This window comes from Drosophila virilis, chromosome X (genome assembly GCF_030788295.1).
Source record: "Drosophila virilis strain 15010-1051.87 chromosome X, Dvir_AGI_RSII-ME, whole genome shotgun sequence".
Taxonomy (NCBI): Eukaryota; Metazoa; Arthropoda; class Insecta; order Diptera; family Drosophilidae; genus Drosophila; species Drosophila virilis.
Window position 1 is genome coordinate 10,094,525 of NC_091543.1, and position 25,008 is coordinate 10,119,532.

The window sequence follows — 25,008 nt, forward strand, 5'->3', positions numbered from 1 at the left end:
CATTCCGTTGCATTTGAATTAAGCGATGAACCAGAACTATCGATAGAAGTGATCGTCATTGGGTGCACACATTTATTTTATGCGAGTGTGTACACACTGACCATTGCACTGGCACCGACGCCGCTGCCGCAAAAATATCGTTTGTCCCACCATTTTTCGAATTGTTTTAGACGCGATCAGTGAACGGCAGCAGTTGATTTATTTATGCATAATTGCATTCAATTATAAGTGTGCGGTTACTTGGAGCTAGGCATATTAGTGGCAATTAAGTGTTGAATGTTTGTTTATTAAAGTCGCAGCATCTCGGCGAGAGCAAGTGGAAATAAAACATAAAACAACTCGAATTGAGAGATAATCCAGGTGAGCGCCAGAAAAATATCAACAATAATTGCACTGATAATATTTGTTTTGCAATTGTAGTGCCCGATTGTAACGTCGAACCATGTCAGACTCTGTTGCCGTTGCTCTGCGCGTGCGCCCGCTGGTTAAGTCGGAGGTGGAGCGCGGCTGCCGCATTGCCGTGCAGCGCCCCGTGGATGGGATTCCTCAGGTGACCGTGAATTGCAGCGACTCGTTCACCTACAACTACGTGTTCGACAGCAGCGATTCGCAGCAGCATGTGTACGAGGCGTGTGTGCGGAGCAAGCTGAAGAAGCTGCTCCATGGATACAACGTGACGATACTCGCCTACGGCCAGACGGGCTCTGGCAAGACCTACACGATGGGAACTGCGTTCGATGGGGTCATGGATGACAATGTGGGCGTGATACCGCGTGCAGTGCACGAAATCTTTGAGGAGACGGCCGCCATGGAGGAGGAGTTCCATTTCAAAATCACCTGCTCCTTTGTAGAACTGTATCAAGAGCAGTTCTACGACCTGTTCTCGCCCAACAAGCGCGAGGACAGCACTGTAGACATACGCGAGGACAAGAACCGCATTGTCCTGCCGGGACTCACCGAGGTCGAGGTCAAGCACGCCAAGCATGTCACCGACCAACTGATGCGCGGCTCCTCAGGCCGCGCAGTCGCCGCCACAGCTATGAATGAGACGTCGTCCCGTTCGCACGCTATCTTCACATTGACTGTTGTCACCACCAGAAAGACTGGCCAGTAAGTCGAGCAGTCGAGTGGCTAATCTCAGTTCCCTTCAAGTTGTTAATGTGCTTTGATTATTTAGGAAGACAGTGACGACTTCCAAGTTCAGCCTGGTCGATCTGGCGGGCTCTGAGCGCTGCTCAAAGACGCTCGCTTGTGGGGATCGTTTCAAGGAAGGCGTCAACATCAACAAGGGCCTCCTCGCGCTGGGCAACGTCATCAATGTGCTGGGCTGTAAGTAAAGCGGGATGCCTTATATCAGATGCAAGCATCTAACTTGACTAATCCTATAACACTTATCTATTTCTCGCCTTGCAGCTGGCCAAACGGCGGGCTATGTGCCCTATCGACAGTCCAAGCTGACGCGCCTGCTGCAGGACTCGCTGGGTGGCAATTCGATTACCCTTATGATTGCCTGTGTCAGTCCCGCGGACTATAACGTCGCCGAGACGCTCAGCACATTGAGGTATGCGGATCGCGCACTGCAGATCAAGAACAAGCCCGTCGTGAATATGGACGCTCATGCGGCTGAGGTAATGATGCTCAAGGACATCATACAGAACTTGCGCGTCAAGTTGCTAGCCTGTGGCGGAGGCGGCGGCGATGGCAATGGCCTTGGCATTGACGGTCCCTGTATGAACGGCTCCTCAGGGCTGAAGGAGCAGCGCCTTAACGAACAGTTGGAGCAGCTACAGCAGGCGAACGCTCGCATTGAAAAGAAGAATCAAAGACTGCAGCAGGAGCTGCACCAGGCACTCATCGATCTGGCCGAGAATGAGATGCGTGCCCACATAGCAGAGGTCACGCACGACAAGCTCAAAGCGCACGTGCTCGAGCTGAAGTCGAAACTGACCGAGACGGCAATGCCCAAGGCAGAAGAGCAGGGTGTGCAGCACGAGCCGGATCAGTCACAGCAGCTACTGGATACGAGGTGGCAGGAGCAGATGCGCGAAATCACGCAGCTTGTGACGTGCGTGGACGAGGAGCTGCAGCAGACGGAAACCGCACTGCAGGCGCATCGCAAGGAATGCCTCAACGGTGGCAACAGCAACGGCAGCAGCAGCGAGGACTCCAACTTTGGCAGCGAGGAGACGCACGAGCTGCTGCAGTCGCGCACCGAGGAGCACACGATGAAGCAGCTGAATCTGAACGGCGAACTGCGCAACATAAATCGCCAGCTGGACATAAAGCAGGAGCTGCACGACCGCGTCACGCGCAACTTTAGCAAACTCCAAGATGATGGCATCGACGAGAAGTTCAAACAGTGCGAGCAGAAGATCGAGCAGCTGGAATCGGAGCGACGTGAGCTGATGGACCAGCTGCGTACCACCAAGCAAAAGGACACATCCGCCAAGCTGGCCGAGGAGCGGCGCAAGCGGCTGCAGGTGCTCGAGCAGGAGATTGTCGACATGCGTCGGAAGATCGTGCAGCAGGCAAATATGTTAAAGATGCGCGAAAAAGAGCGCGAAAAGATCCAGAACCTCAGCACCGAGATACGCGCCATGAAGGAGTCAAAGGTAAAGCTAATACGCGCCATGCGCGGCGAGTCCGAGCGCTTCCGCCAGTGGAAAATGATGAGCGAGAAGCAGCTGACGCAGCTCAAGAGCAAGGATCGCAAGATGCAGAGCGAGATGGCGCGCCAGCAGACGCTGCACGCAAAGCAGCGCCTGGTGCTCAAGCGCAAGTGCGAGGAGGCGCTGGCCACCAACAAGCGGTAATTGAATTGCAAATTGAAGGCTGGAGCAATATTTCGAAGAAAGGAAAGAAGGAATAAACTTTTGCTTTTCTGTTTTTAGGCTCAAGGATGCACTGGAACGGCAGAGAGCGGCGCAGGCGCAACGTCAGCGTCATGCCAAGGATCAGCCGGGTGCAGCCAAGCTAGATGCTTTGGTGGATCGCGAACTGGAGGTGATTCTCTCGCTGATCGACGCCGAGCACAGTCTGGAACAGCTAATGGAGGATCGTGCCATCATCAATGCCCACTGCTCGGAAATTAGAGCGCAGCAGCAGCAGGAGCCGCAGCCAGACGCAGAACAGGCTCAGCTACTGGCCAGCCTCGAGGAGGAACTGGAGATGCGCAATGCCCAAATAGCAGATCTGCAGCAGAAGGTCTGCTCCAACGATCTAGACAGTCGCATGGCTGCGCTATGCGACAGCGTCCAGAGCATAGGCGAGTCGCGTGCAATTAATAAGCAGCTGCTCAAGAGTCTCGTGCAGCAGCGGCGCGAACAGGCGCAGGGCATCATGGAGCAGAAGGTGCTGGTGGACGAGCAGCGCAGCCAGCTGAACGAGGCGCAGCAGCGGCACGAGGAGCTGACCAAACGCCTGCGCCAGGCGGAGAGAGAGCACGAGCAACTGATGGCTAGCCAGCAGCGCAGTTACGAGGAGAAGGTTGCGGTGCTGCTGCGCAGCTCGCATGCGCTGGGTGGCGCTGATTCCCAAAAGCCCGAAGATCTGGAGCGCCAGAAAATAGTCGAGGAGCTGCTCAGCACCAAGGAGGCGCTGCAGCAGGAGCTCGATCGCATCAAGTCCAAACAAAAAGCAACAAAGAAGCCCCAGCCCGCCGACGAGACAGTTATCTTTCTTAACGATAGCGTGCTAAGCGACGGACATGAGGATTCAGACAGCGATCCCGACTGGGTGCCATTGAAAAAACGTTCCAAGGCAAGTGCCATGCCCAGAGTGCAGTCTATAAGTCCCCCATTTCTCCTTCGCCTAATTCTCGCAATTTCCCTTATTCACACAGAAGTCGCATTCAGACACCGCAACGCTGGAAGCAGCTAGCGAGGGCGACAATCCCAACGGCAGCACTAGCATCAATAACAATACCACCGCCAACAACAGCCTGCAGGGCTCCATAGACATGAGCTCGATAACGGATGAGACGCGCAAAGGAGCGAAGTGCTGTAAATGCCGCAAAAATTGCAACACGAAGCGTTGCGGCTGTTTCTCGACAAGCAGCGGCTGCAGCAGCTCCTGCAAGTGCCGGGGCAACTGCCAGAATCCAGTTAACAATGCCGACAAGGAGAACTCCACGCCCAGCACAGCTCAGAATATGACAGTTACGGTGAGCAGCGACGTCACGGAAGTCGAGCAGGATGCGGATGCCGATGCAGATGTGATCAAATCGAAAGATCACACCAATCCCGGGCCACTCTCCAGTCCGAACTCTGTGCTGGAGAAGCGTAACTCCCGACTGACCAGGTCTGACTAAGAATTGATTTTCACAAACAATGTCTTTATATAGATATTTCTCTCTTACAGAAACTCGGAGCTGCTCCTGCATACGCCCTCAACTAAAAATAAATTCTTCTAAGCGGAGTCCTGCTCCTTATCCCCCTTTCTACAGGGCAGATTCTAACTTTTAAATTATTACGTTAATGTTTTGTATTTTGAATATTGTGTTAAGTGAAAGTTGTTGTTAATGTGTATCACTATCAATTTCAGTTAGTTCTGTTTTCCTATGCTCATGTACGTTTAATTGCAAGAACTGATGAGATACGTACATATATCCTATATTTATTTAAAATATTCGTGCATTTTCAAGTAAATTGTATTTTTCAATCTGTGTGCACGGGTATGAAAGAGAGCGTGTTATGATCCAAGAAAGAGATGGCACGCACTGCTGACTCGATCAATTTATGTTTGTTTTTATTATATGCAAATTTAAAAATATTGCTAAAAATCTATGTTTTTGCTTATATTTAATATACGCTCTTCGATTTTATTAATTATTTAACTATGTAATAAACTAAGTTGTTGCAAGTGAATTAGCTGCTGGTTCACGAGTCGAACCAACTGACGAATTATTGGTTCGCACTTGAAACCGAATTGCTGACAATTTTGATTAGGTTTTGCAGCTAAATTGCTTTTTATTCAAATTGTATTTTGAAAATGGTTTCTCAATATTTTCATGTTGTTTTCTGTTTTCCAAACTTTTGCCCAAACTCTTTTTTTCTTCAATAACAAACGAATCCACATTTATACCCAAAGTAATTTCCAGACCCATTAACTTAATTTAATCTGTTTGGAAGTTGTTTTAAGAAAAACACAAGACTTTTATTTAATTTGTTTTTATTATAGATATTTTGTTGCTCATTTTATTATCGTTTTGTATTTGGTTCTTTTTTTTTTATATCATTTGCAAACAGTTTGAAATGTGTTTGTGTGTGGGTGTGTGGATGTGGATGTATGTGTGTGTGTGTGCGTGTGTGTTGCTTTTAAGGGATGTCGACTAACTGCTGGCGGCGGCTTTTTCGGCTGTTTGTCTATGCAAGTGTGTGTGCGTGTGTGTGTGTGTGCGCGAGTGTGTGTTGAATTTATCAAAGCACCAATAACAGTAAAAAAAAAAAAAAATGAATTAAAATATAGAAACATTAAATTAATGCAAAAATTCGACGGGCCGCGACCAGAACAGTGTTGAAAAACACGATAGCTATCATTCACACCGTGCGCGTGTGTGTGTGCGTGTGTGTGTGTGTGTTTAGTTTAGAGAATATCCAACTTTGATCGGTTCTCAGTAAGTTTCGTATGTGTGTGCGTGTACGTATGTGTATGTGTGTGTGTGTGTGTGTGTTTATAATAAATACAAAATGATTTAACAAATGAAAAGCAATTGTTGCTCCTTTGGATAAACTAAAGCGACGCGGGGACGGGCTTCATAATTGTAGTTGCAGTTGTAGTTGTTGTTGTTGTCGTTTGCTTGTATTGGTATATGTTGCGTGCGTGTGCATATATGCAGTTACACATGCCTGCCAGCATACGGGCTATACATACATACATACATACATACATATATATGTACACATATACATAATAGGGGACATACATAGAAACATATGTAAGTACATAAAAGTCGAGGGTTTATGCGATTGTTTTTCTTCTTCTTGTTGTTGTTGTTGTTGTTTTGGTGATTTGGTGTGAATGATATTTAACAGTTCATCAATTTACAATACATTAATGTACACAGTTTAAATTTAAATAATAATAATGATAATCATATAAATCTACATAATATAGTACATACAATATAAACATACACACATACATATATATATATATATATATATATATATATATACATATATATATCTTTTTTTTATAGCGTTTTACTGTTGTTGTTGTTGTTGTTGCTGCTGCTGCTGCTTCTTCTTCTAACTCGCTACTAATGACTATAAAAAAAAATTACACTTAATGCAAAATTTATTATTAACTTAGAATTTTTTTTTTTTTAGCTTTTCCTTTTAAGTTTGTGTGTGTGTGTGTGTGTGTTAGTGTGTGTGTGTGCGTGCATGTATTAAGACAAGTGTATAGCACATGTGTGTGTGTGTGTGTGTGTGTATATATATACTTAATATGTATATATATAACTATTTGTTCTAGCATTATAAACGTTTTTTTTTGTTTTGGCAATTTAACAGTGTTGCAAAAGGGCGGCCAAAGTAAATTTTTCTCAGTGTGTTTAGAACGTAACAACAATAAGTGTGTGTGTGTGTATGTGTGTGTGAGTGTGTGCGTGTGTGTGTGCAACTTAAGCTTACGAATAAAAAAGATCATGATGTTGTTGTTGCTGCTGTTGTTGCTCCTGTTGTTGTTGTTGTGCGATTAATTTGTTTCATTTGGTTTTTTGCATTTTGATTAATTGATTTTCGATTTGTGTTAATTACAGTTAAATTAGTGCATTTGCTCTGGCGCTGGCGCTTAAACAGTCTCCAGGACACGAACATCCTTCTGGACAACGTAGAACTTGTGCTTCTTGCCAACGAGGCCCCAAATGACGGCCACATTCTCGATGACCACATTGACGGGTATCGTACAGACGGCGCCCAAAACGCACGCCAAAAACTTGAGCAGCCCGAAGCGGTACAGTGAAAAGGATTTGATGACACCAAACACATACATATAGATATTGATGGCCGCAATGAAGGCGCAAACAAAATCAACCAGATTGGGACAGGGTATCGGATAGAGGCCGGCGAATATGATGTTCGATGTGGATAGCGGCATTGTTACCCACGAATAAACGCTGATGCCCAACAGCAGCTTGTGCCGGAACGGTATCAGCTTTGAGTGCACCACCAGGAGTATGCCCTGTAGCCAGCGCTTGCGCTGCTGCAGCAGATCCAACAGCGTGAACGGCGACTTCTCGTACATCTCGCCCTCGATGAAGTTGAACGTGTAGCCCTGGCTGAAGGCGCGCATCGCAAAGAAACAATCCTCCGCCACGGAGCCATCGATGCCATTGTCAAACGATACGGAACGCTCGGCGCCAACCTGTTTAAAGCCAAAAACACAAATTAAATCAATGCATGTACGTATAATATCATCATTATAATCAAAGGCAATGCTAATTCAATTTAAATACATATACATATATATGCATCTATTACATTAGTCTCTGCCAGCGAATGACTGCAACACCATCTGCTCTACTCCTTGATGAGAATCATAAAAAGCCCTATAGAGCATTATTTTCGGAGTCTGCGCTTCTTCTCTACTAAAGGCATCTATTCCTGGATTAGTCAACAGGTAAGTGTTGGAAAACGTTTTCATAGAAAACAACTAAACTTGAAGTATGAGAAGTATTGTGAAACGTTTTTGTAGGAATCTAGTTAACTTGAAGTATGAGAAGTATTGTGAAACGTTTTCATAGAAATCAACTAAACTTGAAGTATGAAAAGTATTGTGAAACGTTTTCATAGAAATCTGGTAAACTTGAAGTATGAGAAGTATTGTGAAACGTTTTTATAGGAATCTAGTTAACTGAGAGTATGACAAGTTAAGTTTTTGGCAGAATTTTCATATTACACAAAGCGCATTTAAATTGAATTGGAATTCCTTAGGTACTCACTTGGGTGACCACATAGCTGCCCTTCCAGCTGAAGAGCGGCTTGTGGAAGAGCTTAAACTGCAGGCGCAGCTTGCCCATGTCGTCGGATACACGAAAGCTGTCCGCCAGGGTTGTCAGCCAGTTGACAACGTTCTCATTGGCATAGGTGATGAGGCCCTGGCCAAAGGGATGCTTGCCATCCAGCACAAAATTGATAATGCCGCGCACCGAGTTCTCGGTGAGCAGTGTCTCCTCGTCCAGATGAACAATCCAATCGTTATCGTTGAGCACATTCACCGTATCCTCGAGACAGTATTGTAGGGCGCGCGACTTGAATAGGGCGCCGGTGCGCGTCTTGTACTCCTTGGGCACAACAATCTCACGGATGCGCCGATGCTGGGCCAGATGCACTGCCTTGTCGGTAACGACCTCGATCAGGAAATTCTCAAGGCCCGTATCGAGGCATGTATTTATGTTGCGCAACACATTCATCTTGACTAGTTCGGGAAAATCGCCCCGGGTGACCACGCGTATGCATATAAAGGGGGCCAACAGGGGGCTGCCCTTGAGCACAACCTTCTCGGGGAAGGCATTATAGAAGACGAGGCCACAGAAATTGAACAGCACCTGCGGCAGGGTGAGCAGGGTGAGGAAACGCAATAAGTACAGCAATACGGTGGCCAATTGGCCATACTCAGTCCATGGATCGACAAGGGTGAAGGAGTTCTCATCGATCTTAATACCGCCGGAGAATACTTCGCAGGCAATTATCACAGTGAAGAGCAGCGTGCAGTGCAGCAGATGTTTCGTTGTCGAGTTCATCATATCGAGTGTGCACTGTACTCTCTGACGCTACTCTTCTCGTCTCCTGTCTCCTTGTGCGTGCCTCGGATTTTATTTGGTTTCTGATTTTGATTTTAGGTTATGTTTGCTCTTCAATTGTTTTGTATTTTGTTTATTTATTTTTCGTTTCTTTTGGTTTTTGGGGCACGTTTTTTTTTCTTTCTGTTTTTGTTCGACGCGGGCGATGCTTCTATTTGCTTTGCTTGTTTTTGGTTTTTGTGCACTTTTTTTTTTTGTTTGTTTGTATCTCTTAGCCGGTGTTTACTGTATTTAGAACGCTTCTCGTTTCGGTTTGTTTCGTTGCAACACAATTTGTTGCACTTGCTGTTCTTAGCTTTCTGCTTATTCTTCTTCGTTCTCTTGTTCAACTGTTGCCCTTGGCTGTTGCCGCTGATAATTCGCTTGAATTCGTTGCCGTCTCGCACACTGATGAGGCACTCATTTCTGCAAGATAATCAATCAGAATTGGGATGCAACTCCATTAAAACACAGCGCACACAACGAAACAAAGATACGTAAGGGTATGAATCATTCGGTTAGCAAATATTTTAAGAGGTCTATGGAGCTTAAGACGACAAATCCAACGGAAGGAAGGCGACAACTCATTCACTCTCTCACTCTCTCTATTTGTCTTTCACTTGTTCCCTATCTATCTTTTACTCACACCTCTCCCTCTCTCATTCTCATTATCATACTCTCTCGCTCTCTTTCTATCTATATCACTCTCTTTCCCTTTCCCTCTCTCTCTCTTTCTCTCTCTCTCTCACCCTCTTCTATTCTCTCTCTCGCAGAAACAATTTATCATTAATATGAGAATTAGATAGAAATTGAGCTAGAAAAATGCAATTTTTTAAGCAAAGATTGTAAATGACGAAGTGCGTCTGAGCAATTGATTTGATTCGATTAGCATATCGTAAAAGCATGATATGGATTTCTATTAATATGCCGAACAAAGGCAAGCTCTATTCGTGCCATTTCAGATTTTATGGCCATAACAGATACATGTTTCTATCATGTTTACAATAACCTTCACTTTTTTTACTCTAAAGATATATCTATTTATCAGACTTCTTGTGGATCGATACCCGGAAGGAGCACGTCGGTGACTTGAGCTTGATTCAATTGGGAAATCGTTGAATACAATTGAACAATTTAGATCTGAACTTGTTTCGATTTGACTAGAAAGAACTTCAGTTAAACAATTACGAAAGTTTCTGTTGCTTTGCGAGGAGAAAGTAACTTTGTTTAGAGAATTAACGACTGCATTAAGCGCTTTAACAGGGGCATCGCGTGCTTAGCAAACCGTAACCCGTAACCGAAGTGCTGAAGTACTCGGCCAACTGGCCATCAACTGTTATCGATACCCTTAATGGAGGGGGGCGGCTGGTGGTTGGGTTCTTCCAAATATGTGATGGCATATGTGACGCACTGAACGGACAAAGCGTTATATAACAATACGCTATGCACGCACATCTCTGTCTGGAAAAGCCCCACCCGATCAATAATAATTCAATTCCATTCTAATTTTCCCTATAAAAAATATGCGCACGCATCGACGCGATGATTAATAACCACAACGGCAGTACAGCCGCAAGTGATTGACTATGCGATACCCTCTACTCGGGCTCGAGTTGCCTACTCGCTTCGTTCCCTACAAATTTCCACCTATTTCTGTCTGTTATCTTGACCTTAGCTCTTCCCTTACGCATTCTCAATTAACTTCGGTGCTTATTGTCCGATCTTTTTGAACTTTTCGTGTCTTTTAAATGGCATTGCCAAACGGCATATGGCACTCAAGCGAGGTTTTCTTCAATTTTGGGCGGACTCTTTCACAAGGGAAATATCTTTCACTTTCGTTTGATGTTCGATATTTATCGATATTGTGCAAATGGGCGAAGTTATCAATATGTGGCAATATATATTGCAAACAATATCGTTTAACACACGATCTCTGCACTCGATCTTCTTTAATTTCTATCGATATATCGATAAATAAAGCTAAACTACTTAAATTCCTATCGATTATATGCACACGTCTAGCTTGTCCTTTCGCATTATTTACATTTGATTATTGCACATGTTGGATTAAGTCTCATAAGTCTCAAATTCGTATACAAATCTGATGCTCTTTTCTATTGAATATATTTATTTTGTATATATTTTTATAGAGTATTTCAGCTTCGATCAGCTGCAAATGTTTTAATTGTGTCAGTTGTTGTTGTTTGCACTCAGATTGGGGCATTGGAATGTGCCCACATCTGCGCACACACACACACACGCACACACACACACAGGCACACACATCGAAATATATTTCAATTTACATGGGGTCTTCTGTGCGGGGCAAATATCCAATAATTAAGCAGTTCAAAGGCCATCGATTTGATTATAATTGCGTCTATTGTTGTTGTTTTCGTTTTCTACAAAGGTTAGCCTGAAGCGGGGTGGGGTGTGTCTAGGGGGTACCGAGCAATTAGTGTACAAGTCAAGTTCAACACAATTAACAAAAAAAACAAGAGGTTCTAGTCGGGAGCTCCCGCCTAGGGGAGGGGATACCCTGAACCCTCTTCTTCAAACATCAAATGCATATATATATTCTATTTTAGAAGCAACATAACTCCCCGCGGAGATATGACGTTCCAAAACGACATATCTCCGCGCGGAGCTATTACCCGAGATATTATGTCGTTTTGGAACGTCATATCTCCGCGCGGAGTTATGTCGTTTTGGAACGTCATATCTCCGCGGGGAGTTATGTCGTTTTGGAACGTCATATCTCCGCGGGGAGTTATGTCGTTTTGGAACGTCATATCTCCGCGCGGAGCTATTACCCGAGATATTATGTCGTTTTGGAACGTCATATCTCCGCGCGGAGTTATGTCGTTTTGGAACGTCATATCTCCGCGGGGAGTTATGTCGTTTTGGAACGTCATATCTCCGCGGGGAGTTATGTCGTTTTGGAACGTCATATCTCCGCGCGGAGCTATTACCCGAGATATTATGTCGTTTTGGAACGTCATATCTCCGCGCGGAGCTATGTCGTTTTGGAACGTCATATCTCCGCGGGAGTTATGTCGTTTTGGAACGTCATATCTCCGCGGGAGTTATGTCGTTTTGGAACGTCATATCTCCGCGGGGAGTTATGTCGTTTTGGAACGTCATATCTCCGCGGGAGTTATGTCGTTTTGGAACGTCATATCTCCGCGGGGAGTTATGTCGTTTTGGAACGTCATATCTACGCGCGGAGCTATTACCCGAGATATTATGTCGTTTTGAAACGTCATATCTCCGCGCGGAGCTATTACCCGAGATATTATGTCGTTTTGAAACGTCATATCTCCGCGGGGAGTTATGTCGTTTTGGAACGTCATATCTCCGCGGGGAGTTATGTCGTTTTGGAACGTCATATCTCCGCGCGGAGCTATGTCGTTTTGGAACGTCATATCTCCGCGGGGAGTTATGTCGTTTTGGAACGTCATATCTCCGCGCGGAGCTATTACCCGAGATATTATGTCGTTTTGAAACGTCATATCTCCGCGCGGAGCTATTACCCGAGATATTATGTCGTTTTGAAACGTCATATCTCCGCGGGGAGTTATGTCGTTTTGGAACGTCATATCTCCGCGGGGAGTTATGTCGTTTTGGAACGTCATATCTCCGCGCGGAGCTATGTCGTTTTGAAACGTCATATCTCCGCGCGGAGCTATTACCCGAGATATTATGTCGTTTTGGAACGTCATATCTCCGCGGGGAGTTATGTCGTTTTGGAACGTCATATCTCCGCGCGGAGCTATTACCCGAGATATTATGTCGTTTTGAAACGTCATATCTCCGCGGGGAGTTATGTCGTTTTGGAACGTCATATCTCCGCGAGGAGTTATGTCGTTTTGGAACGTCATATCTCCGCGGGGAGTTATGTCGTTTTGAAACGTCATATCTCCGCGAGGAGTTATTACCCGAGATATTATGTCGTTTTGAAACGTCATATCTCCGCGAGGAGTTATGTCGTTTTGGAACTTCATATCTCCGCGGGAGTTATGTCGTTTTGGAACGTCATATCTCCGCGGGGAGTTATGTCGTTTTGAAACGTCATATCTCCGCGCGGAGCTAATATCCGAGATATTATGTCGTTTTGGAACGTCATATCTCCGCGCGGAGCTATTACCCGAGATATTATGTCGTTTTGGAACGTCATATCTCCGCGGGAGTTATGTCGTTTTGGAACGTCATATCTCCGCGGGAGTTATGTCGTTTTGGAACGTCATATCTCCGCGGGGAGTTATGTCGTTTTGAAACGTCATATCTCCGCGCGGAGCTAATATCCGAGATATTATGTCGTTTTGGAACGTCATATCTCCACGCGGAGCTATTACCCGAGATATTATGTCGTTTTGGAACGTCATATCTCCACGCGCAGTTATGTCGTTTTGAAAGGTCATATCTCCGCGCGGAGCTATTACCCGAGATATTATGTCGTTTTGGAACGTCATATCTCCACGCGGAGCTATTACCCGAGATATTATGTCGTTTTGAAACGTCATATCTCCGCGGGGAGTTATGTCGTTTTGGAACGTCATATCTCCGCGAGGAGTTATGTCGTTTTGGAACGTCATATCTCCGCGGGGAGTTACGTCGTTTTGGAACGTCATATCTCCGCGGGGAGTTATGTCGTTTTGAAACGTCCTATCTCCACGTGGATCTATTACCCGAGATATTATGTCGTTTTGAAACGTCATTTCTCCGCGCGGAGTTATGTCGTTTTGGAACGTCATATCTCCGCGCGGAGCTATTACCCGAGATATTATGTCGTTTTGAAACGTCATTTCTCCGCGCGGAGTTATGTCGTTTTGGAACGTCATATCTCCGCGCGGAGTTATGTCGTTTTGGAACGTCATATCTCCGCGCGGAGTTATGTCGTTTTGGAACGTCATATCTCCGCGCGGAGTTATGTCGTTTTGGAACGTCATATCTCCGCGCGGAGTTATGTCGTTTTGGAACGTCATATCTCCGCGCGGAGTTATGTCGTTTTGGAACGTCATATCTCCGCGCGGAGTTATGTCGTTTTGGAACGTCATATCTCCGCGCGGAGTTATGTCGTTTTGGAACGTCATATCTCCGCGGGGAGTTATGTCGTTTTGAAACGTCATATCTCCACGTGGATCTATTACCCGAGATATTATGTCGTTTTGGAACGTCATATCTCTGCGGGGAGTTATGTCGTTTTGGAACGTCATATCTCCGCGCGGAGTTATGTCGTTTTGGAACGTCATATCTCCGCGGGGAGTTATGTCGTTTTGAAACGTCATATCTCCGCGCGGAGCTATTATCCGAGATATTATGTTGTTTTGGAACGTCATATCCGCGCGGAACTATTACCCGAGATATTATGTCGTTTTGGAACGTCATATCTCCGCGCGGAGTTATGTCGTTTTGGAACGTCATATCTCCGCGCGGAGTTATGTCGTTTTGGAACGTCATATCTCCGCGCGGAGCTATTACCCGAGATATTATGTCGTTTTGAAACGTCATTTCTCCGCGCGGAGTTATGTCGTTTTGGAACGTCATATCTCCGCGCGGAGTTATGTCGTTTTGGAACGTCATATCTCCGCGCGGAGTTATGTCGTTTTGGAACGTCATATCTCCGCGGGGAGTTATGTCGTTTTGAAACGTCATATCTCCACGTGGATCTATTACCCGAGATATTATGTCGTTTTGGAACGTCATATCTCTGCGGGGAGTTATGTCGTTTTGGAACGTCATATCTCCGCGCGGAGTTATGTCGTTTTGGAACGTCATATCTCCGCGGGGAGTTATGTCGTTTTGAAACGTCATATCTCCACGTGGATCTATTACCCGAGATATTATGTCGTTTTGGAACGTCATATCTCCGCGGGGAGTTATGTCGTTTTGGAACGTCATATCTCCGCGCAGAGCTATTACCCGAGATATTATGTCGTTTTGGAACGTCATATCTCCACGCGGAGCTATTACCCGAGATATTATGTCGTTTTGGAACGTCATATCTTCGCGGGGAGTTATGTCGTTTTGGAACGTCATATCTCCGCGGGGAGTTATGTCGTTTTGGAACGTCATATCTCCGCGGGGAGTTATGTCGTTTTGAAACGTCATATCTCCACGTGGATCTATTACCCGAGATATTATGTCGTTTTGGAACGTCATATCTCCGCGGGGAGTTATGTCGTTTTGGAACGTCATATCTCCGCGGGGAGTTATGTCGTTTTGAAACGTCATATCTCCACGTGGATCTATTACCCGAGATATTATGTCGTTTTGGAACGTCATATCTCCGCGGGGAGTTGTGTCGTTTTGGAACGTCATATCTCCGCGCGGAGCTATTACCCGAGATATTATGTCGTTTTGGAACGTCATATCTCCGCGCGGAGTTATGTCGTTTTGGAACGTCATATCTCCGCGCGGAGTTATGTCGTTTTGGAACGTCATATCTCCGCGCGGAGTTATGTCGTTTTGGAACGTCATATCTCCGCGCGGAGCTATGTCGTTTTGGAACGTCATATCTCCACGTGGATCTATTACCCGAGATATTATGTCGTTTTGGAACGTCATATCTCCGCGCGGAGCTATTACCCGAGATATTATGTCGTTTTGGAACGTCATATCTCCGCGCGGAGTTATGTCGTTTTGGAACGTCATATCTCCGCGGGGAGTTATGTCGTTTTGAAACGTCATATCTCCACGTGGATCTATTACCCGAGATATTATGTCGTTTTGGAACGTCATATCTCCGCGGGGAGTTATGTCGTTTTGGAACGTTATATCTCCGCGCAGAGCTATTACCGGAGATATTATGTCGTTTTGGAACGTCATTTCTCCGCGCGGAGCTATTACCCGAGATATTATGTCGTTTTGGAACGTCATATCTCCGCGGGAGTTATGTCGTTTTGGAACGTCATATCTCCGCGGGAGTTATGTCGTTTTGGAACGTCATATCTCCACGTGGATCTATTACCCGAGATATTATGTCGTTTTGGAACGTCATATCTCCGCGGGGAGTCATGTCGTTTTGGAACGTCATATCTCCACGCGGAGCTATTACCCGAGATATTATGTCGTTTTGGAACGTCATATCTCCGCGGGAGTTATGTCGTTTTGGAACGTCATATCTCCACGTGGATCTATTACCCGAGATATTATGTCGTTTTGGAACGTCATATCTCCGCGGGGAGTCATGTCGTTTTGGAACGTCATATCTCCACGCGGAGCTATTACCCGAGATATTATGTCGTTTTGGAACGTCATATCCCCGCGGGAGTTATGTCGTTTTGGAACGTCATATCTCCGCGGGAGTTATGTCGTTTTGGAACGTCATATCTCCGCGCGGAGCTATTACCCGAGATATTAAAAAAATAAAATCATTGAAAAAGTTTCGATTTTCGCACCGACTTCGATTTTGAAAAAAAAAGTGCGATATTTTTTTAATTAAGCACTTATGATTAAAAAAGGAACTTAAATAGCATTACAGAAAAAAGTCGCAATAACCTGCTGTTAAAATGCGAAGCAGACGCGCAGGAATGTGTGTTTGTACATGCATGCAGAAATTCTTAAAGATGCTGCTCTGTTCAATTGCGCAGTTGCATATAACTTTAGTTTTTTTTTTAATCGATCTTTATGAAATTTTCGACAGTATATCTTATTGTATCATAGAATATTTGTGTATACTGAAAAAGTCAATTGCATTAAAATTTTGGCTTAAATTGGTTGGCAATAAAAGTTGGGTTATTAACTTGATTTATAGCTCTGGGGTGGTAGCGGAGAGGTGGCGATAGGTAGGATAGGATAGGATACATGACAAATATATTATATTTTAGAAGCAACATATGTTTTGTGACTGTAGCTCTTATTATTCACCAACATTGCCCAAAAAACAGGATATAGATATCGATTTTCATCGATTGCTTGGAAACGCAGTAAGTTATCGATTATCGGAAACAAACTCAATCTGCGCAGGCACTAGGAGCACCTACATTTCAAGTCTCTAGCACTTATATGTTCTGAGATCCTTGCGTACATACATACGGACGGACGGACAGACAGACGGACATGGCTAGATCGACTCGGCTTTTGATGCTGATCAAGAATATATATACTTTATGGGGTCGGAGATGCTTCTTTCTGCCTGTTACATTCATTTGGATTTTGCACAAACACAATGTACCCTTATACCCATTTTAAATGGGTTCAGGGTATAATAAACGCCCAAAATAGATGGCGCTACGTAATATCCATAAAAGCTCGCATAGAATCGTAGGAGAAATGAAAAAAAAACCCCAAAAAAGTTGTCTAGTGTGAGGGTATTTTCAGCTTTTGTTTTTATTTAATTTCTTTCTTTTTTTTTTGATAGAGTAATCGAATTGATACAAAAGCATTATGTGCATTAGGCGATAGCACGGAATATGACTCGGTTGGCATGACTAAACGCCGGAAAACGAAGACCGAATTTATCACTCGCTTTCAACAGGGTATGACCATGTTTATGTAACCCAACCAAGTCTATGAATCAATATGACAACTGGATCTCTAGGCAGGCAGACAAAATGTACCTCAAACTCAGCAGGAATATATATATATATATATATATATATGTAGAGAGAGAGAGAGAGAGAGAGTACTGATATAAGGCTGAGATATAGCTTATCGTGCCTTGTCTTTATGTGGCAAGAAATGAATCTTAAAGAAAAGGTTCTCAAAAACGCAGAAAGTGTATAAATCCATGCCCCATGTATGCCATATAAACAAGCTGAGACATATATTTAGGCCTAAATCATGCAAAGCACGTGCTTATCGAGCCTATTTGAAATATTTGGCAAATACTTAGCAACAAGCTGTCGGGTCTTAAAAATGGATTTCTTTCGCAAAGGCAACAACTTAAATATTGTTGTCTCTAGCTGTTTGTTATTGTTACTATTGACCCAAGCCAGGTGAGCTCATATGCTCATGGATAATATCAATCAATTATTATACTAAAGGCAGCAATGGCTGTTCCCTAATGCTCGATTCGCCCAATATTTGGCTGGCAATTTAGACGGCGACGACGGCGATTACTTGGTATTTGTTGGGCGTTACGATAACGATTATGAGGGGTCTCGTATATAACTCGAGAGTTGCCAGCCTGATAAGCGGCAAGAACTATATATGTACATCTTGCAATTGCCTATATACATACATATATACATATATATATATGTGTGTGTGTGCTATATAATCTGATGATTAATTGTCGTACTCGCATTGCCGTATGACGCTTGTTAAACATATTTATTCATGGCATTAACTGGCTTTGCGCGGTTCTTTAAAATTTGGACTATTTCATGTTTTTCACACATTTAATTTTATTTGTGAAATGCTTTCACTTATTCGTTTTTTGTTTTTTTTTTTTTTTTTTTGCCAACAAAAATGTCTTTATGCGGTTTCGTTTTGTTTGCTTTCTTTTCGCCCCTTTTTCACCACAAACAGTGGATTTGCATTGGCCAATAGCCTTGTAGAGGCAAAGGCTGGGATATACATGGGCATATGCAAATGTATTCTTTATTCCTCGAGCATTGGTTAAATGACAATTGGTTAAAGAGCCAGGCAAAGGCAAACGCAGTTTTGCGGCAATTTTCCACCATTTTCGGTGGAATTCAATAAAAAAAACAAACAAAAAGCAAGAAAATCATTTTGGTTTTTCGTATTAAACACAACAATTAATCAGACAAGTTTGATATGTGTACAAAATATAAGAATGAAAATCCATTCAAATTGAGTACCGAGTACGTAGTTTGACGTTCGAGTCAAAGTTTATCAGCTTCAGCTGCAGCCGCTGTTCGGTTCACTTCTCGCGCCGATGATTCATATGACTTCTCGTCTCGCGGACGTCTCAGCGCGCCTCAGTTCCGCCCAGATAGTCGGGCAACCCACACCGCCACTTCCCTTCCCCGTTCCATACCCTTACACAATCCCCATTTGAAAACACCCCTTGGCTGTTGGTTGTTTGTTGTTGCGCTCTTGTTCGGGGGCGTAATGAACTTGAATCACTTGCGATAAGCGCAAAAAAAAAACAACAAAAACAACAACAAAATACGATTACAAATACGAGTAAAAATAAAAAACCCATTCAAAGTGCGAACCAGAAATAATTCCAACAAGCGACTTGGCATTTTGTGCATTAAACAACAACTAAATGAGTAGCAACAAGTGCACGATTGCGTCTGCTCGACTTGAAGCATACCCTGGACATGAGCAATGCATAAACGTTTAATTGGTGACGCGCGTGCTTGAACCACTTGAGAATTCGAAACGAAATATGCCGATTATGTGTGACCTTGTGCGCGAAATTTGCCGTTATCACAGAACAGTTATAAACTTTTTATGACTTGTGATTTCGAAAAGTTGTTGCTATTATTCCATTTTCTCTGTTTTTTTTTTTTTTTTTTTTTTGTGTACTCTTCGTTATCCATTAAACTTTTCCAGCTGAGCGATTCGAGTGCTGAAACTAATCATTAATTATATTGTTACCTGAATTGTTGAAGTGCTTGTTGTGCCCGCTGCTATTGTATAACAATCTAAAGGTCTACTTTCTGTTTTTTTTTTTTTTTTTGCACAAATATATGTGGATGGTTGCTTTCATCAGCATTCGATGGGAGCAATGCATGAATCATTGGCACACATTGCGCACAGTTCTTAAATATATATTGACACACGATTCTAACTAATTCTATAACCAACTATTTTGTGAGTTGTATATATAATGAATTGAATATCTTTTAGAATAGCTCTGTACTAAATACTCCACGACATATAGAGACTCTTTACAAAAAAAAAGTAATTAAAAAGATTATTTGATCAAAATTAAGATTCCCTTATCAAACGCTTCTTTTGTCATTTCTGAGCGGAATAAACAATTGTAATCTGTTTTTTTTTCCTGCAGGAATGTGTGAAATATTAGATTTGAAAACTTCCTGACCTCAAAGAATTGCAAACTTTAAAGCAGTCACAACATTTCCGAAAGTGTAAAACCAAAAGCTGCTGAAAACTAAATTCAATTATCTAATAGGTTTTCTAGCAGATAAGTTTTAATGAGATAAGATTATTAAATTAGAGACTCTTCTCTGCAACTCTCAGCTCTCAATAGTTTCCTAATCATTCTGAGAAGACCTGCAGATACTCTTGTGCAAACGAAAGCTTTGAGTTTATTTAGCATTTGACTAAAGTACAAGGTTTCGGTGCAAAGAGTGTTGCTTAAATGGGTTATGCTAAATGTATATACCCTGTATAATCGCTTCGGCTGCAGGGTATACTCAGCGAGACGCTTCACCGCGTACAGGCCATTGATGCACTCATTGTTTTAACTAATTTTTTGTTTTTTTTTTTGTGATTTTTGTCCATTGTTGTTCTCAAATGAAAAGCACTTTCGCACGAAATAAAAATGTATTCGAAAAAAAAAGGAAAGAAAATTTGTATGCAGTCCAGATAATTATTTGTTAGTTGTAAACAATATATATAGTATACAGATATTGCATAAGCGCAATTGCAACTGGAATTCCCCGGAGGCACAATATAAACTGAATACCTGTAATTTACAGGGCGAGCAATTAAACAACCAGCGGCCCATAAATCCAACGATCGTAAAGCTTTATATATGCATATATATATTATATACATATATTCTAAGTGCGTCTGGTAAGAACTAGAGATGAACTCGTCTTTCGATTAATTCTAACACGACACGATACACAATTTCGTAACACGACACGACTGCGCACGTGACGTCATGCGTCCGTGTGGCTTACGTGCCTGCGCGTCGAACTAGCGGGTAGAAGGTCGCTGGTTCAAATTCAACTTTAACTTTTTATTCACAACGAAAGAAAAAAAAAACAATAACAAAAAAACAAAATACAAGACATTTTGATAACAATTGAATTTTAAACAATATTAAAGATGTCTTGACTTTATTTGAGCCCAATTACCGTAACGCGATCTAATAATTAACTTCTGTTACTTTAGAAATTTGAAACTTAGCATATTTTCCATAAAGCGCATTTTTTCCAAATTACAACAGGTTTTTTAAAGTTCTGCTTTAATTTGCAGGACATTTTTTCAACATCGTGTTAGCTTGTGCGTGATCGTGTCACAAACGTGAACGTGAACTCAACTCTAATAAGAACACAAAGTCCGAAATCGAAATCGAAAACCGAGAGACTTGAGTCCATTTTGGGTGCACATGTTTGTACCTAAATAATTGTTATGTACTGTACTGACGGCCAATATCGAGACCCCGCCGCGATTGCCGCGCTCTTGTATTTGCACTCATGTGCGAGATTCAAATGTACTTATTTTTTATGAATATGTACTTTACTGTCTTATTTTTTTTGGTTTTTTTTTTTTTTGTTTTTTGAGTTACGAGTTTGATGTTTCTTTCGGTTACCCACCCGTGCACTTTTTTGCCTTTTGTTTTTGTTTAACAATCCATTGCGTGTGCTTTGTTGTTGTTGCTTCGTTCAATTTTCGCGCGTTTCGTTCAGATTTGTAAGTTCGTTCGTTGAAGTTTGTGTCTGTGTGTGTGTTTTTTTTTTTTTTTTTTTTGGAGCTTCGAAGCTTGAACTTCGAAGGCAGCCGTTACACTGAGGCGGCGGCGAAGAGAGAGCCGCACAAAATGGCGAGTGGCTACTGCCAAGCGCGAGGGAGTGAGTGAGTGAGTGAGTAAGAGAGAGAGTGAGCCAACGTTTAGCTGAGTGCCTGTGCGTCTGTGACTCTGCGTGTGCGTGTGTGTGTGAAGCAGACTGCGGGTTTATTGTACATGTGTGTACACACGAACGCACATGTATGGGTGAGCCGCAGTCGTAATAATAAATTAAATACGTTATCAAAGTACAACAACGGCCGCTACGTTGATTATGAAGTTGTGTGTTGGCCCGTTTTGATTCAATTGTGCATTAAATGCCGGCACATACAAATACAAATACACATGCAAATACAGTAAAAACTCAAATGTACTGCTTAGATAATTGATCAAATCAAAATTCGTATAAAAACAAATTCATTATTTTACACGCTCGCAAAACTTATATATATATATATATCTATTATAAACGATTAACTGAATAAACAAATTGTCCAATTAGGTTTAATGTCTACACTAACAAATATAAAGTAAAAAACATTTTGAGCTGTTCGCTTAATCGAGCTTTCACTGTATAGCTGTGTGTGTGTGTGCTTTTCTTCTTCTTTATATTTATGCACTTGTGACTAATGAAAAAGAGAGACAATTGAGGGCTCTAGTTGCGTTATTGAACATTCCTTTCTGGGCGGCTAACAGGTGTCCGCCAGTGGGCCATTGCCCCTACCAGCCCCCCCCCCCTCCCCCACTACTCCAACAAGCTGCTGCTGCTGATGCTATTGTTGTTGTTGTTGTCGTTGACTTTGTCACGCGCTGCCGGTGCGCTGCGGGTACATTTAGCGAGTAAAGGAGGCCGCCCCCCGTTATCGCAGTAGGTTGTGCAAACACATACACGCGCACACACCCACTGCCCATTATATATATATATATATATATATATGTGTGTGTGTGTGTGCATATAGCTAGATAAGCGTCAACGCGTACACAATCAAGGTACGTTAATTATAGCTACAAATAAAGCCTAAGTAACATTTGTAATATAAGCAACAACGCACACACACACAGACACACACACACACACGCACACACTCAGCAAACGATTCGAGTGCGTGTGTCCGTCGCAATAATCGATTAACTAGAAAGAAAAAAAAATAGAGCATCGATGCCGCTAAAATCGTTCGTTATTGCCCAATTTAGTTTTGACAATTGCGTTTATTTTTTCCATTAAATCCGGATTTTTCTGGCTTTATTTATTGGACTTTTTTTTGGCTAGGTAATTTCATAATGCGAGTAGCGTGTACGAAAAGGCCGAGTTTATTTCGATATTTATCGATTGCTTGGCCCGTATCCTTTGAATCGATAACAATCGATATTGATGTCCTGTTTTTTCAGCCATATTTCGCAGCTAAAAACAGAAAGTTTGGTACGTATACGCTGGTATAACATTTTTTTTCTATGGATACCTCAACATTTCCTCTAAAATTTAACATTTTTTTTGCTTTTTTGGAGGTTTCACTTTGGGTTTTGTTATCTCCGCACATTTGAATGCCATATTTATGCTCTAATAAATTCATACAGATCGGACAATAAAAACACAAGTTAATGACTTAAACGTGTTCGACAGTGTTGGGCTAAGAGAAGAAGAGGCATGCGTTTGTTTTTTCTTTGTGGATGTTTCGAAAAACGATAATATGTGTAAAGAACACTGAGCGCTGGGTTCAGGGTAGCTTCTAGTCGGGCACTCCCAACTATATTATTTTGTTTTTATACGATTCCTTTTTTTTAAGCTAACTGGAAACAAATCGCGCCTTACGTTAACTCCAAACTGCATTGTTGCATCCAATTGGTTTTTTTTTTCGCAAAATAGGGGCACACTGGAGGCTAATTGAATTGGAGTTAACTTGCAAACGCATACATAAACATAAAACACTCCAATGCAAAAACAACCCCAAAACTCGCAGGGTCACACCTTATTCTACGCATGCATGTAAATGTGTGTATATGTATATATACATACATACATATTTATTCCATCATTTAATATGCTCGCACTAATATTCAATTAATATTAAATCACATCACTAGGGCACAACCCACGTTCGCGCACGCACACACACACACACACACACACACACACACACATACTGGTGCACATGTATTATGGGCCGGCATCATCGGCGGCCTTGTGTTAGGCGAATGATGGACATAGACAAACGGAAAAAATTGCTAATTCTAATACACACACAGCTGCAGGTGCAGGTCCGTTAGAAAGCTTTCGCTGATTCTTTGACATACACACTCTGTCTCTCACTCTCTCGCTCTCTCTTTGTGTCTGTCTGTCTTACTTACCATGCTGTTGGTCACAAAAAACGGTAATGGCTGCTTCCTACTAAGCAAGGAAGAGGAACTGGCAATGGCAATGGCAATGGCGTGTTGTTTGTCTTTTCGTTGCAGGAGCGGTCCGGTCCTGTGTGTTGGACGATAAGGCGCCAATCGACATGCACACACGCAATGCTTAACAGGGCGTGAGGGGATCGGGCGCTGACTGACCTCTTCTTGCTGAAGTGCACACAGGGTGTGTTCGTCTGCACGCTCCGCGCGTAAACAAACCCAACGCGAATATCGATGACGACCGATGAGCAGAGGCGTTTGCGTTATGGTTGTGCGGCTCTTGCGGGGCGAATTGGGTACGGGGCACTCTGGGCGGATGCTTGCTCTCGCACTCGCTCTCTTTGCTAATTCGCTGCCTGCTCTCTTGTTGCTAGCTGTGGCAACGTCGGCGCCGATTTGTTTGGTTTATTTTTATACACAAAAGTTTCAATGTTTCCTTGGCGTGCTGCAGCAGCAACAACAAATTTCATTAATATTTGCGATTTTTATTGAATTCAATGCACACATATATTAAATTGCACGTGTGTGTGTGTGTGTATGCGTGTGTACATGTACATATGTATGTATATTTTTCGGTATTTGCCTTGCTATTTTTTTTTTGCTGCTCTCTTTTCGTCTCACACCTCACACCCGGCGACGAACAAGCGATTTATAGTCTGCGCGACTCCTCGTCTTTCCACACTGCCAAGCCCGAAACGAACTTTGTTAAAACACTACCAGCAGAAAAAAAAACAACAACAACAACAAAAAACACAACAAAACAATTTACCACTGACTACAATTAGTTGTAACAGATATCGATCGATTTTTGTCTTTACCAGGAGACACCAACGAGTAATCGCTTTATTTGTAGATTTTTCTTTTGCTCTGCGTGTTTATGAAGGGGCGCAACGGCGTCGATGGCGGGCTGAGCGGCGGCACGAATATTGCAAATTGATTTTTTATTTTTTTTATTTTGTGCGAGTGTTTTTTTCCGTAGTGTAGCTCATTGAACGGACGTTGCTGCTGTGTAATTGCTTGGCGCGCACATTTTGCCGATTAAGCCCGAAAAACAATGACTGCTTTTTTTAATCTGAGTAATAGCTAATAAATATAAACCGCCGCACTGGCAACGCGACCGCAACAACAAAATGCTAGTGCTGCGAGAAAATAATCGATACGAGTTTGGCACATCTCTAAGAACGCGACAGTCATTTAACATAGTATTTTCAAAATT

General features: G+C 43.0%; 2 protein-coding genes across 4 annotated transcripts; one reads left to right on the forward strand and one right to left on the reverse strand.

Moving 5' to 3' along the window:
* Positions 1 to 52: 52 nt before the first annotated feature.
* LOC6633326 (chromosome-associated kinesin KIF4A) lies at positions 53 to 4,784 on the forward strand. Its single transcript, XM_002057124.4, has 7 exons — positions 53 to 360; positions 421 to 1,110; positions 1,178 to 1,329; positions 1,414 to 2,809; positions 2,892 to 3,759; positions 3,842 to 4,299; positions 4,360 to 4,784. The coding sequence occupies exons 2-7, from the start codon at positions 443 to 445 to the stop codon at positions 4,409 to 4,411; spliced, it is 3,594 nt and encodes a 1,197-aa protein (XP_002057160.3). The 5' UTR covers positions 53 to 360; positions 421 to 442; the 3' UTR covers positions 4,412 to 4,784.
* Positions 4,785 to 5,152: 368 nt separating this feature from the next.
* On the reverse strand, positions 5,153 to 24,926 carry egh (beta-1,4-mannosyltransferase egh). 3 transcript variants are annotated; one of them, XM_015169978.3, is made up of 3 exons: positions 24,611 to 24,926; positions 7,946 to 9,211; positions 5,153 to 7,368 (listed from the first exon to the last, which is right to left on the reverse strand). In XM_015169978.3, the coding sequence occupies exons 2-3, from the start codon at positions 8,747 to 8,749 to the stop codon at positions 6,796 to 6,798; spliced, it is 1,377 nt and encodes a 458-aa protein (XP_015025464.1). In that variant the 5' UTR covers positions 8,750 to 9,211; positions 24,611 to 24,926; the 3' UTR covers positions 5,153 to 6,795. The 3 variants fall into 3 exon arrangements, with proteins under 3 accessions (XP_015025464.1, XP_015025461.1, XP_015025463.1); XM_015169975.3 differs by having other exon boundaries at positions 23,751 to 24,926; XM_015169977.3 differs by lacking the exon at positions 24,611 to 24,926 and adding an exon at positions 21,214 to 21,369.
* Between the last annotated feature and the right edge of the window lie 82 nt (positions 24,927 to 25,008).

Coding starts and splice junctions, on each gene's coding strand:
- egh (XM_015169978.3), bottom strand. CDS start 8,749: ATGATGAACTCGACAACGAAACATCTGCTGCACTGCACGCTGCTCTTC. Junction 7,369..7,945: donor GCAGCTATGTGGTCACCCAA/GTGAGTACCTAA, acceptor GGCTTTAAACAG/GTTGGCGCCGAGCGTTCCGT.
- LOC6633326 (XM_002057124.4), top strand. CDS start 443: ATGTCAGACTCTGTTGCCGTTGCTCTGCGCGTGCGCCCGCTGGTTAAG. Junction 1,111..1,177: donor ACCACCAGAAAGACTGGCCA/GTAAGTCGAGCA, acceptor TTGATTATTTAG/GAAGACAGTGACGACTTCCA. Junction 2,810..2,891: donor GCGCTGGCCACCAACAAGCG/GTAATTGAATTG, acceptor TTCTGTTTTTAG/GCTCAAGGATGCACTGGAAC.